Below are 12,531 nucleotides of genomic sequence, written 5' to 3'. Positions count from 1 at the left end.
CAATACCTAAATGAATGCCTGTTGTTGTTGTTTAATTACTAAGTCGTGTCCAACTCTTTTGCGACCCCATGGACTGTAGCCCACCAGGCTCCTCTGTCCATGAGATTTCCCAGGCAAGAATACTGGAGTGGGTTTCCATTTCCTTCTCCAGAGGATCTTCCTGACCCAGGAATTGAACCCCATGCAGGGATCTCCTGCAAGGCAGGTGGATTCTTTACCACTATACCACCAGGGAAGCCCAAATAAATGCCTAGGTTCCCATAAGTCTTATTTACAGGAACAGGTGGCATGTGGGATGTAGTTTGCTGACCCTTGGCTCAGAGGATGCTTTGTTTATCATTTCCATGGTCTTCATCATTGAGGTGGTTGAGCAAGGGAGGAAATGCAATCTACGTGGTTGTCCCTGGCCTCGAGCTGCTTACAGTCATTATGGGAAGATAAGTATATACACTTTGGAAGTCATCAACTAACATTACAAGGCAATATGTAATTAGGCACCAACATGATGAACAAAAGAAACAGGAAATGTGATGAGTTTGCTCACTGGCTTGGAATGAGTGTCTAGGAATGGTTGTAAAGGCTTCGTGGAGAAGGTGGAACTTTGACAATCACAGACACCTTGAAGTTGAATACACCTTAAATTGAATACAACCTCGTCCAACCTGCTAATTTTACAAGCATGTGAACCCAGGCGGAATTGATCTTAAGGCAGAATCTGGACAAGATTCTCTACATCTTGGCCCAGGTAGTCTTTCTCTTTCAGGTCTGGTCCTCCCACAGTCTGAAAATACCTATCTAGTAAATTCATAGTAGTAAAGAAGAGAAGGACCAAGAGGTTCCAAATTATGGGTTATATGGTGGCTTCTTTGGTCCTTGAAGAAAGGGGTTCTTAAAAGGCTGAGAATAGCATGATTGTACCTATTATTTGCGATGAGAAGGAAAGAAAAGAGAAACTAGTGTGGAGTGGGAAGGGAAGGAGGTGAATATGGATTATAGAAAGATGCATGGGTACCTGACATGTGGACAAGGAAGCAATCTACCTGTCCTCAGTAAGAAGAATCTCTAAATTCTTTACATGTGCACGTTCAAAGGCATATCCGTGCTGTTAGAGTACTTGACTGCTATAAAGAAGGAAGTAGTCTGTGTGCTCTGACGTGGAAAGATTTCAGTGATGCAGTATTAGAAGATGAACAAAAGCAAGTCATAGAATAGTGGGTATATATAGCCTTTCCCCTTTATATATGTAAACCAAACCCAAACCTGAGGTAGCCAACTTGGCCAAGTGAAAGCATGTATGTGTATTTTATGTGTAAATGCCCAGAAAATGGTCTGGAAAGATGCACACCATAATCAAGAGAGTGTTTCTCTGGGGGTGGGTGGCTTTGAGCAGAGACTTAAACATTTCACTCTATTCCATAATTGTTAGAGTGGTTACAAGGAATAGTTAGGGAATGTGGGTTTGACATGTACACACTGCCGTATTTAAAATTGATAGCCATTAAGGACCTACTGTACAGGGAACTCTGCTCAATGTTATGTAACAACCTAAATGGGAAAATAATTTGAAAAAGAATAGATAACATATATAAGTATAACCGAATCACTTTGCTGTACACCTGGAACTAACTCAACATTGTTAATCAAATATGTGCCAATATAAAATAAAAAGTTAAAAAAGAATTTTTATTTTTGTTATAAATAATGATTTTGAAAGAGCAATATTAAAGCAATAAGGGAACTTCCCTGGTGGTCCAGTGATTAAGCTTCACGCTCCCAGTTCAACGTTAGGGTTCTCCTGGTTGGGGAACTAAGATCCCACAGGCTACACGACACAGCCAAAAAAAAAAAAAAACAGTAGAAAGTGCCAGGTTGTGTGAGGGTTGGAGGGAAGGATCTGACAGTTGAACTGGGTTGTCTCCAAAGTGGGTCTCGGAATCTCAGGTGATTAGAGCCCAAGGGGGCCCATCTTGTTTCAGGAAGTCCAAAACTTAGTTGGGGATCAGAATCATTGGGAAAGCTTAAAAACCAAATCAGACGAAAACAGATTCTTGGCCTCATTGCAGATCCACCTGATCTCAGGTGATGGGCTGGGGATGTGGATTTTCAAAAAGCTTCTCAAGGTAATGTTGATGTTGCAGTTGAGGCCCCAGGCTTGCTTTGAAGCTCTGATTTAATTCCCCTGCCTCTGTATCAAGGAGAGATGGAAGAATCTCGATCAAAGAGAACCAGCCTCAGGTTTTCTGGCTCCTGTTCTCCTCAGCTTTTTTCATTGACTGTGTCTCTTGATTTAGATGTCTTCCCTAGCATCAGCTTTTAGGCATCATCTCAGCTTGTTTTTACATTTTATAGGGAATTTTCTTAAATGTTGTTTTTGAACTTTAACTGCCCTCCTTCCCATGCTTTGTTCTTAGGCGCTTAGGTGGCTGCAGGTCCATGCTCCATTGAGCCTGGCCTCAACAGATAGGAGCATCTGAAAGTATTAACTCTGTTGTTTAAAGCTCATTCAGAACACCAAGGGCCTGCCTCTGGTTTACAAAATAAAAAGAAAAGGTCATTTAGCTTTGTAAAGACAAAACCTTTGGAAAAAAAAAATCACACTTTGTCTATTGGTTAACGCCAACTGGGTCACCTGTAGTAGCAGCTTGAATATTTGTCATCCTGCCATCTCAGCTGATTTGTCCAGGTGTCAAGAAATGGCTACCGATTAGTTGGGTTGCAGCAGGAAGACACTGTTCGGCAAGTTACTTTCCTTTTGCATTAAGATTTTAATGTGTAGCATTTTTAATATGAGTCCCAAAGTGCTTTCATGTTCATCTTCTCCATTGATTTTATAATCAGTTTGCAGCTTCACTTTACAGATGGAAAAAAAGAAAGCTGAGGCAAAAGTCAGGCAACAAAACCAAAACTTTGCAGCCAGGAGATCAGATCCCCTGTGGAATTGTAGTCTGTTTTTTTTTCTCTCTCTCTTATGACATAGCTGTTAAAAGGGCACAGTACTGGGGACTTCCCTGGTGGTTCAGTGGTTAAGAATCCACCTTCCAGTGCAGGAGACTTGGGTTCAATCCTTGGTTGAGAACTAGATCCCACATGCCACCAAGCAACTAAGCCCCTGTGTGCCACAACTAGAGAGAATGAATGAATGTTAAAAAAAGTGGCAAAGTACTGGTCAGACTTTTAATGGGAATGATGATGGTCGGGTAGGGATTATTCCATCCTTTCTCCTCCTCTTCCTGTGTAACATCTTCTTAGCTTTTGTTCCTCCTTTCCCCCTTTTTTTTTTCTTTCAGCTTGGATTCCTCAGTACCACCAGGGCTCAACCAGAGCAGAAGGCACCAAGTCTCATTGGCAAATACCACCACGTTGACCGCATCACCGGCCAGGTGCTCACCTGTGATAAGTGTCCAGCAGGAACCTACGTGTCCGAGCACTGTACCAACACAAGCCTGCGTGTCTGCAGCAGCTGCCCCACGGGGACCTTTACCAGACACGAGAATGGCATCGAGAAATGCCACGAGTGTAGTCAGCGGTGCCCCTGGCCGATGATCGAGAAATTACCTTGTACTGCCTTGACTGACCGAGAATGCACTTGCCCACCTGGCATGTTCCAGTCGAATGGTACCTGTGCCCCCCACACGGTGTGCCCCGTGGGGTGGGGGGTGCGGAAGAAGGGGACAGAAATGGAGGACGTGCGGTGTAAGCAGTGTGCTCGGGGGACCTTCTCCGACGTGCCTTCCAGTGTGATGAGATGCAGAGCGTACACAGACTGTCTGAGTCAGAACATGGTGGTGATCAAGCTGGGGACCAAGGAGGCAGACAATGTCTGCGGCCCGCTCCCGTCCTCCTCCAGCACCGCCCCACCCTCCCCTGGCACAACCAGCCTTTCACGCCCTGAGCACACGGAACCCCACGATGTCCCTTCCTCCACTCTCATTCCCAAAGGTAACTTAACCTCGTGAATCGTGTATGTGAGGAAGGCTCCGAGCCCTGTGGGGCGGTACCAAGAACGGGCGGGGAGCCACGATGCTTTCTCCATCTTGTCTATTCCAAAGTCACCCCTTGAAGATGGGGCTTGCCTTTTGTGGCTGTTTAAAGTCTAGCTTCCATGGACCTATTAGAAACATTGAGACTCAGAAGTGTTAGCTATTAGGGAGGAATAAATATCTGAGAAGTAGGTGACATCAAGCTAGAAAATTAGAACCAGGAGAAACAAGGTCAGCATGTAGCCTTAGGGAAATCACTGAACTTCTGCAGGCCCTGGTCACAAACTTGTCAAGCATATGACACCGTAAATGAGTGATTTGGCTCCTTTAAGGTCCCTTCAGATTAAAAGTTTTCTAACACCCAGCCAGTCCTGGGGAGACATAGCCGGAAGGTCAGGAGAAGGGGAGAAAAATACCACGACATCTGGAAAGGAAAGGTGAATGTTGGATCCGAGGGGAGTCTGAGAAAAGGAAGATCAGGCAGGAGTGTCAGGAAACAAGCAGATGTGTGTCATGTTGAAGGTAACTGGCGTTCACGTCTGGAAAAGAGTTTTTTATTTTTTTCCCATAGGACTTTATGTCCTTCATCAAGTATATCCCAGTTTTCCTCAGAATTCTTTGAATCTCAGGCAAGAATAACATTTAGCTTTTATTTTCAAATTCCTTTTGATTGAGTTTAATTTTCATGAGATGATGGCCGAAAACTGTCCAGCGAGCTCTCACATGCGGTTATGTTTGACCTTCTGATGAGACCCCATAAGGAAGGCCTTCTCACAACCGCCACTAGAAATGAAGAAGCAGCCTCAGAGAGCTCCTGTGATCTCTCCAGGTTTCCTCAGGGGTCAGGTCCTGTCTCTCGGGACTTGAAATCCCTGGCTTTCACTCCTTAATGGAAAATTGCTTGTGGAAGCTTCTCTGAAAACAGTCCACTAAGCTGCCTGCCCAAATCTTGCTGCTCTATTACTAGCACATACTAAGCAAGTCCTGCTTTATTTTGTTCACTGAGAATCCCACCAAACCTTTCTCTGGTCCAACTTAGACTGGAGTTTGAACTCTTTCCTTTATCTTAGTCATGTTTTCATTTTACCACTGTATCTTGAAATAGCTAGCTGGTGGGAGAGGAAGAATAAAGAAATTAAAAGACAGCGGAATTCAATTGGAGCTAGTTTTGTAATCATCAAAACAAGTAAGAGTTGACGTGGTACGCGCGGCACAGGGGAAGCTACTGTGAAGCTCAGGCTTGGTCCCTGAGGATGCCCTTGCTTTTGGTAGGAGAGAGTGAGTTTAGCTGTTAAGCTGAGTTTTAACCTCTCACATAAAGGCATTGTCAAGGTCTTTGTGAAAATGTACAGTATCATTTATTCTAAAGCTCCATAGGTCATCTCTTCTTGGATTATCTGACCTGGTTTGGAGATGACTAGGAAGAGGATGGAATGTGTAGATACCCCCATATAGAAAAGCTCTTCCCCCCTCCTTACTCTTTTTTTTCTAGGCATCAACTCAACAGAATCCAACTCTTCTGCCTCTGTTAGACCAAAGGTGCCAAGTGGCACCCAGGAAGGGACAGCCCCTGACAACACAAGCTCAGCGAGCGGGGAGGAGGGCGTGAACAAGACCTTCCCCAAGCTCCAGGTAGCGAACCACCAGCAAGGGCCCCACCACAGACACATCCTGAAGCTGCTGCCGTCCATGGAGGCCACTGGGGGTGAGAAGTCAAGCACGCCCATCAAAGGCCTCAAGAGGGGCCACCCCAGGCAGAACCCACACAAGCATTTTGACATCAACGAGCACCTTCCGTGGATGATTGTGCTTTTCCTGCTGCTGGTGCTGGTGGTGATAGTGGTGTGCAGTATCCGGAAAAGCTCGAGGACTCTCAAGAAGGGGCCCCGGCAGGATCCCAGCGCCATTGTGGAAAAGGCAGGGCTCAAGAAATCCATGGCCCCCACCCAGAACCGGGAGAAGTGGATCTACTACTGCAATGGCCACGGTGAGCCTGCCAAACTTGTTCCAAAAAGCGATTCCACAGTTTTTGGAATCTCTTTTTATACCAAGTGCTGTTTGATCTGTTTGTGATAGGAGAAATCAGGTGGATAGCATGTGATGTGGTAATGTTCAGAGAGAATAACTCATCTCTCCTGGTTCCCCTGGGCATTTAAAGGACAGTTATTTCCGAATGAGACGTGACAGTGACCTTCAGGGTCTTTGTTCAACTTTGTCGTTTAACAGGTGAAGGGATCAAGTTCAGAGAGGTTTGGCTGCCTTGACCCAGGGGAGTCAGTCTTTTGTTTCAGCGAAGGTGGGACTGAATCCGTATCTCCTGATGGAGGCTTCTGAGAAAATAGAGGGAGGAAAAAGGCAACTTGTCTGAAGTGCACTTTTTCAAATTTGAACCTTGCCTTTAGGTTCCTATCACTTTACCCACATGTATTTCCCCCCCCTTATATTTTTAGGATCTCATTTCTATTGGGAAGATAGGAAGGTTTTTTGGGTTTTAAACACCCAAAGCTTAGTATCTTGATCACCTGAGGCTGGCCCCGTATCTCTTACCTAGTTATCAGTGTGTAGGAGTACGGGCTGGAGTATTTCAGCTTTTTCTCTTTGGAGGGCAAATCATAGCTAATGAAACTTGTCCTGCTAGCTAAGTGTGATCTGAAGGCTGCAGTTTTCAGACTGTGGCAGTAAAACTTCCATTTCTTTAATATTAAATAAGATTTCAGCCCAAGTTTTGATAATCCCATTCAGGATCTTTCTCCTTAAAGATAAAGGCATAAAGCTTAACTTCCTGTAAAGTGGTTTGACCTTTTGTATTGAGTCTTGAACTTGCTTATACTCTTTGGCCCAGCAGTTCTATTTCTGTGAATTTATCATAAAGATATAAATCAGAAATACTAAAACAAAAAAATTTAAGCACAAGGATTTTGAACTTTTAATTCAACATCATGTATAATAAATAAAAACCAAAAGTAATTGGAGGGTTGGTTTTAGGGAATTGACTAAGTAAATTGTGGCATATCCATATTATGACTATGAATATTATGTTGAGGTTGAGGATTATGAGATTTTTTTCTTTTTTAACCTATGACATGGGAAAACGTTTATACTAGATTAAAGAATAGAAAAAGCCACCATACTACGCACCTTATATAATATAATCTTAGCTATCTTAAAACTTGGGAATAAATTCCGAAAAGAAATATGCCAAAGTGACAATGAAGTTTCTTTCAGTTTGGTGGTGTTTATGTGGATTTATCCCTTATTGGTTTTGTTTTTTACCCAAATTTTCTTTAATAAGCACATGCTAGGCTTATAATCAGAAATGTGGAGGAAGTTTAACAAAACAACTCATTTTATTTCCCTTTGCTAATTTGTGTGAATGTCAAACCAAGTGAAAGACGGGTGAACTTCCTACTTGGGATGAGCCTGCACAGATTTGAATGAAACAACCTTTTGCTGGCAGCTGAAGAAGGAAGACTCCAATTCTCCCTTTTTTAAAAAAATCATTTTTATATGGATATAATTGCAAAAACACACAAGAATTGCAAAATCAGTACAAAGAATATATTCATGTCCCCACTTGACCTATTGCTAACATTTTGCCCTTCTGCATTATCATTTGCTCCTTTTCTATAAAAATATATATGTTTTATGTTATAAAATGTGCCAGGTAATTTAGTTATATATAAAATGTCATGTAACATAATATGCAATATATAGGTAATTTCCCTGATGGCTCAGATGGTAAAGAATCTGCCTGCAATGTGGGAGACCTGTGTTCATTCCCTGGGTGAGGAAGATCCGCTGGAGAAGGGCTTGGCTACCCAGTATTCTTGCCTGGAGAACTCTATGGACAGAGAAGCCTGGAGGGCTAGACATAAAATAGTTTTTCTGAACCATTTCATGAACATTTATGGCAGATACTTCAGTATTTATTTCCTAACAAAAGGATATAGTCTTAAAGAATAGCAGTTTTCAACTTCAATAAGTTTAACATGGATACAATATTTTAATTTACCATGCGTATTCCTCAGTTGTCAGCTGACCCAGTAAAAGGCCTGTGATAGACAGTGTACTTTTTCCTGTGATATAGGGTCTTGCCTAAGATCTGGTATTTCATTAAATTGTCCTTTAAGTGGCCAGGCAGAACCTTTGTTCTAATATATAGTTAGCAGAAAACAATGTGTCCATTCTGTTCAATTAAAGAAGCGACTCCATTCTTTCAGTAGCTGTGTTTATGGATTAGGTTATGGACAGCTGTATTTCTAAAAGTCTCTTGTGGTGTAGTTTTCAGAATTCTCGAGAATACAGGAAATTATAGAAGTAAATCTAGTCCAGCAACACAAAGCAACTTAATACAACGATCTTAGGCGTTTTTATGGCCGCCGTAACCTTGTAAACTACCATGTCTGTGTCCTTGAAACAATCCTATTTTGTAGAAAGAATGGAAAAGCCAAATCAAACAATACCTGACCCTACCTTCTGAGGAAGCAGAGCTTCAGCATTCTGTTTTTCCAGCTAAATCACAGTCATCTCATTCAGATGTTACTATCTCTTTCAGCAGTTTAACCTTTTTCCCTAGGATTTTGCCTTGGGAGGTTTATATTTAAGATTTTTTTTTTTAAAGGAAGATCTGTTCTTTCCAAATTGCTGTCCTCAAAGGTACACTCAGGTAAAATCCCATAACAAAGAGAGGTTCTGTTTCAGAAAAACCATTCCAGGTGCTCAGAGAGGCCTCTGGAAACAATACCTTGTTGATCTGATTGCAGTGAGTTCTGGGCAGCAGATAATCCTGTATAGTAAGATCATTTTCTGGTCCTTATCCATTTCACACTGAATTGTTCAGGAGGATAAGGGTGAGGATAAAATCACCTAGTCCTGGGTGTTCTGTATAAGAGGTCATTACCCCTTGCTCACCTTAAGCAGACGGTGTTGTATTCCTGAATGCCCTGTAGACCCCAGCACTCTGAAGCCAGACCAGTGGTTCCTACCTTTCTCATCAAGACCATCTCTTTTGTGGGGAGAATCCTCTCACCCCTTATGGATTTATGGTTCTAAAGTTGAATTCCACAAAACTGCTACCCTACTTTCATGGAATCCTAGTGCTGGAAACACAAGATGAGGTCTTACGTGGCCAGGAGGAAGGGAGACTGAGAATGCTGTGGCATTTTGTGTGTTTTATATGTTTCCTTCACTTCTAAAGTCATAGCAATTTTTTGCTTGGCCAGTTGGCACTGTACTCCTTTCGGCTTGGTCCAGTGTAGGAGAATTTGTCTTTGTTCAAATTTTTATTCATTTATTTAATTTTGTTTGTGCTGGATCTTCCTTCGTTTCTGCACCAGGGCTTTCTCTAGTTGTGGCGAGCAGGGGTACTCTCTAGCTGTGATGCACAGGCTTCTTCCTGCAGTGGCCTGAGGAGCGCAGGCTCTATGGCACTCGGGCGTCAGTAGTTGCGGCTCTCAGACTCTCGAGCACAGGCTCAATAGTTGTGGTGCAGGGCTTAGTTCCCCTGTGGCATGTGAGATCTTCCCAAACCAGGCCTCAGACTCGGGATCGAACTGGTCTTTATTGGGCTTATAAAGGAAGACCATTTCCCGGTTTCACAGCTCTGCAGAACTTCACCCTCTTTCCAGGAGAAGCAGTAAGAAACAATCAAATTGTAGGAAGGGAACTGTGATTGTGTTTCTCTTATAAATATTTCTCCGAAGTTGCAGGGGTTAGTTGGGGACAAATGCAGTAACTGGAAGCTGTGCCCTGGATGTATCTGAACAACATTAATATACTCTTCAATCAGATTTCAAGAATGACATAACATTTCATCTGAATTATTAAAGCCACCATAAGCAGTGTTCAGAAATGAAGAACAAATGAAGTGCATTAGGAATTCAATAATGAGTACTTTTCCACTTTACATGTTTCTCTGAAGTGGGACTAGGGGGTGTTTGCTGCTACCCACACAGGCAAGATCTTGAGGTAATTTGGGGTGCAAATCACCCAATTAAACTGTGACTTTCTAATATGATTTTCTAACCTTATAAGAAAGGTTTCTGCCACCATTAAGTTTTCATTGTCTACTTTTCTTTAACAAAGACTGGTACCGTCCTTGGGCTTACGTGGTGGCTCAGTCAGTAAAGCATCCACCTGTCAAATGCTGGAGACACAAGAGACTCTGGTTTGATCCCTGGGTCGAGAAGATCCCCTGGAGAAAGAAATGGCAACCCACTCTAGTATTCTTGCCCAGGAAATCCCATGGACAGAGGAGTCTGGCGGGCTATCATCCTTACTGAATGCCATATCCTGTTCTAAACATTTTTAAAAGTTTAACTTAATTTTCTTAACCCTATGAGGTGAGCTACTGCCATCACCATTTTCACTTCAGTTCAGTCACTCAGTCGTGTCCAACTCTTCGCGACCCCATGACCTAACTGCACCACGCCAGGCCTCCCTGTCCATCACCAACTCCTGGAGTTCACCCAGATTCATGTCCATCGAGTCGGTGATGCCATCCAGCCATCTCAGCCTCTGTCGTCCCCTTCTCCTCCTGCCCCCAATCCCTCCCAGCATCAGAGTCTTTTCCAATGAGTCAGCTCTTCGCATGAGGTGGCCAAAGTACTGGAGTTTCAGCTTTAGCATCATTCCTTCCAAAGAAATCCCAGGGCTGATCTTCAGAATGGACTGGTTGAATCTCCATGCAGTCCAAGGGACTCTCAAGAGTCTTCTCCAACACCACAGTTCAAAAGCATCAATTCTTCGGCACTCAGCTTTATTCACAGTCCAACTCTCACATCCATACATGACCACTGGAAAAACCATAGCCTTGACTAGATGGACCTTTGTTGGCAAAGTAATGTCTCTGCTTTTGAATATGCTGTCGAGGTTGATCATAACTTTCCTTTCAAGGAGTAAGCGTCTTTTAATTTCATGGCTGCAATCACCATCTGCAGTGATTTTGGAGCCCAGAAAAATAAAGTCTGACACTGTTTCCACTGTTTCCCCATCTATTTCCCATGAAGTGATGGGACCGGATGCCATGATCTTCGTTTTCTGAATGTTGAGCTTTAAGCCAACTTTTTCACTCTCCTCTTTCACTTTCATCAAGAGGCTCTTTAGTTCCTCTTCACTTTCTGCCATAAGGGTGGTGTCATCTGCATATCTGAGGTTATTGATATTTATCCTGGCAATCTTGATTCCAGCTTGTGCTTCTTCCAGCCCAGTGTTTCTCATGATGTACTCTGCATATAAATTAAATAAGCAGGGTGACAATATACAGCCTTGACGTACTCCTTTTCCTATTTGGAACCAGTCTGTTGTTTCATGTCCAGTTCTAACTGGTGGGAAAACCGAGGTGTGGAGAGTCACTTGCCCAGGGTCACACAGCTATAAAGAAATAGTGCCAGGTTTTAATCTCAGGCACTGATCTGACTGTGGACACTGCTCTCTGATTCTCAGAGTCTGGATTTATAAAAAAATCTGGATTTTAATTTTTCCAATGTTAGAAATTTCTAGGTTTCTGTGGTTGACTTTTTTTTTTTACCATGCCCAATCAAGAAAAATTTACTTCCCTTAGCAAAACCCAACTTGTTCTGAAATAAAACAACCATAAAATTGTCATCAGTAATGAGTTTGCCTCCACGGAAGCCACTCCGATTTCCTCCTTTTCCCTTTTTCTTGGATTGCTTGCAGTGGAAGCATTCTCAAGCCAGGTACCCAAGGGCTGCAGGCTCTGAGGGCCATTTGGAAACAGAAAAGCTGTTTCAAAGAAGTCCGAGGTGATGGAGTTGTGCTCATAGGAGCTCACATCTGTTGAACTTGGTAGTGCTTTTCTCAGCCCTGGATGGCAGCAGCAGTAGCAGCAGCTGCAACCAAGAAACCTTCCTTGCTTTGCCAGAAGCCTCCTGGACTCCAGATTCCAGACAGTCATCCTGTCTGTCAGCCCAAATTTCCTATGGGAAGTAGACTTGAAGTGTAAACACCGGGGAGCCGGGCTGAAGGGAGCAGATTCTTCCATTGACGAGGCTGCCCAGTCCTTGCTGTGTCCTTAGGGCTGCAGTCATCTCACGGGGAATAGGCAGGAGCAGGCGGGCTGCTTTCCAGTCCCCAACTCTCCACCCTCTGTCTTTGCCACCTCTGCTTCCAGTAATGCTATTTCCAGCAGACGGCACCTTTCGGTGGATTCTAGGATGTTTGAGAATTATAAAGCACACACAGCCATTGTAGGAGAAAAGCCTCTTACCCTGACAACTTGAAAAGCATTACCTCGTGCAGAGTGGAGGGAGGTGTGGCCTTTGCTCTTAGAAGGCTGCTGTCCTTCCCAGGCCCACCCTATGGTGACTTCTTCCTCTAGACTTTAGAGGACAGGTATTTATGTTTTATGGAGGAGGAAACGGCAACCCCCTCCTGTTACTCTTGCTGGGAAAATCCCATGGACAGAGGAGCCTGGCTAGCTACAGTCCCTGGGGTTCCAAAGAGTCAGACACGACTGAGCTACTGAGCATATTTGTTTTTGATGTATATTTTAGTCTCTCATTTATCTAACTAACAGTTTTTGAATTTAAGC

General features: G+C 43.4%; 1 protein-coding gene across 1 annotated transcript in view; it reads left to right on the top strand.

Annotated features, from left to right (window-relative positions):
- The window catches only part of TNFRSF21 (TNF receptor superfamily member 21), a 63,918-nt gene that overhangs the window by 14,523 nt on the left and 36,864 nt on the right, over positions 1–12,531 (top strand). The window contains exons 2-3 of the mRNA XM_070778077.1: positions 3,288–3,939; positions 5,473–5,967. Of these exons, the coding sequence (XP_070634178.1) occupies positions 3,288–3,939; positions 5,473–5,967 (1,147 nt within the window). The remainder of the gene's footprint in view (positions 1–3,287; positions 3,940–5,472; positions 5,968–12,531) is intronic.

This window comes from Bos indicus, chromosome 23, assembly GCF_029378745.1.
Source record: "Bos indicus isolate NIAB-ARS_2022 breed Sahiwal x Tharparkar chromosome 23, NIAB-ARS_B.indTharparkar_mat_pri_1.0, whole genome shotgun sequence".
Taxonomy (NCBI): domain Eukaryota; kingdom Metazoa; phylum Chordata; class Mammalia; order Artiodactyla; family Bovidae; genus Bos; species Bos indicus.
Note: the sequence above shows the minus strand (reverse complement) of the source record. Positions and strands in the feature narration are given on the sequence as shown.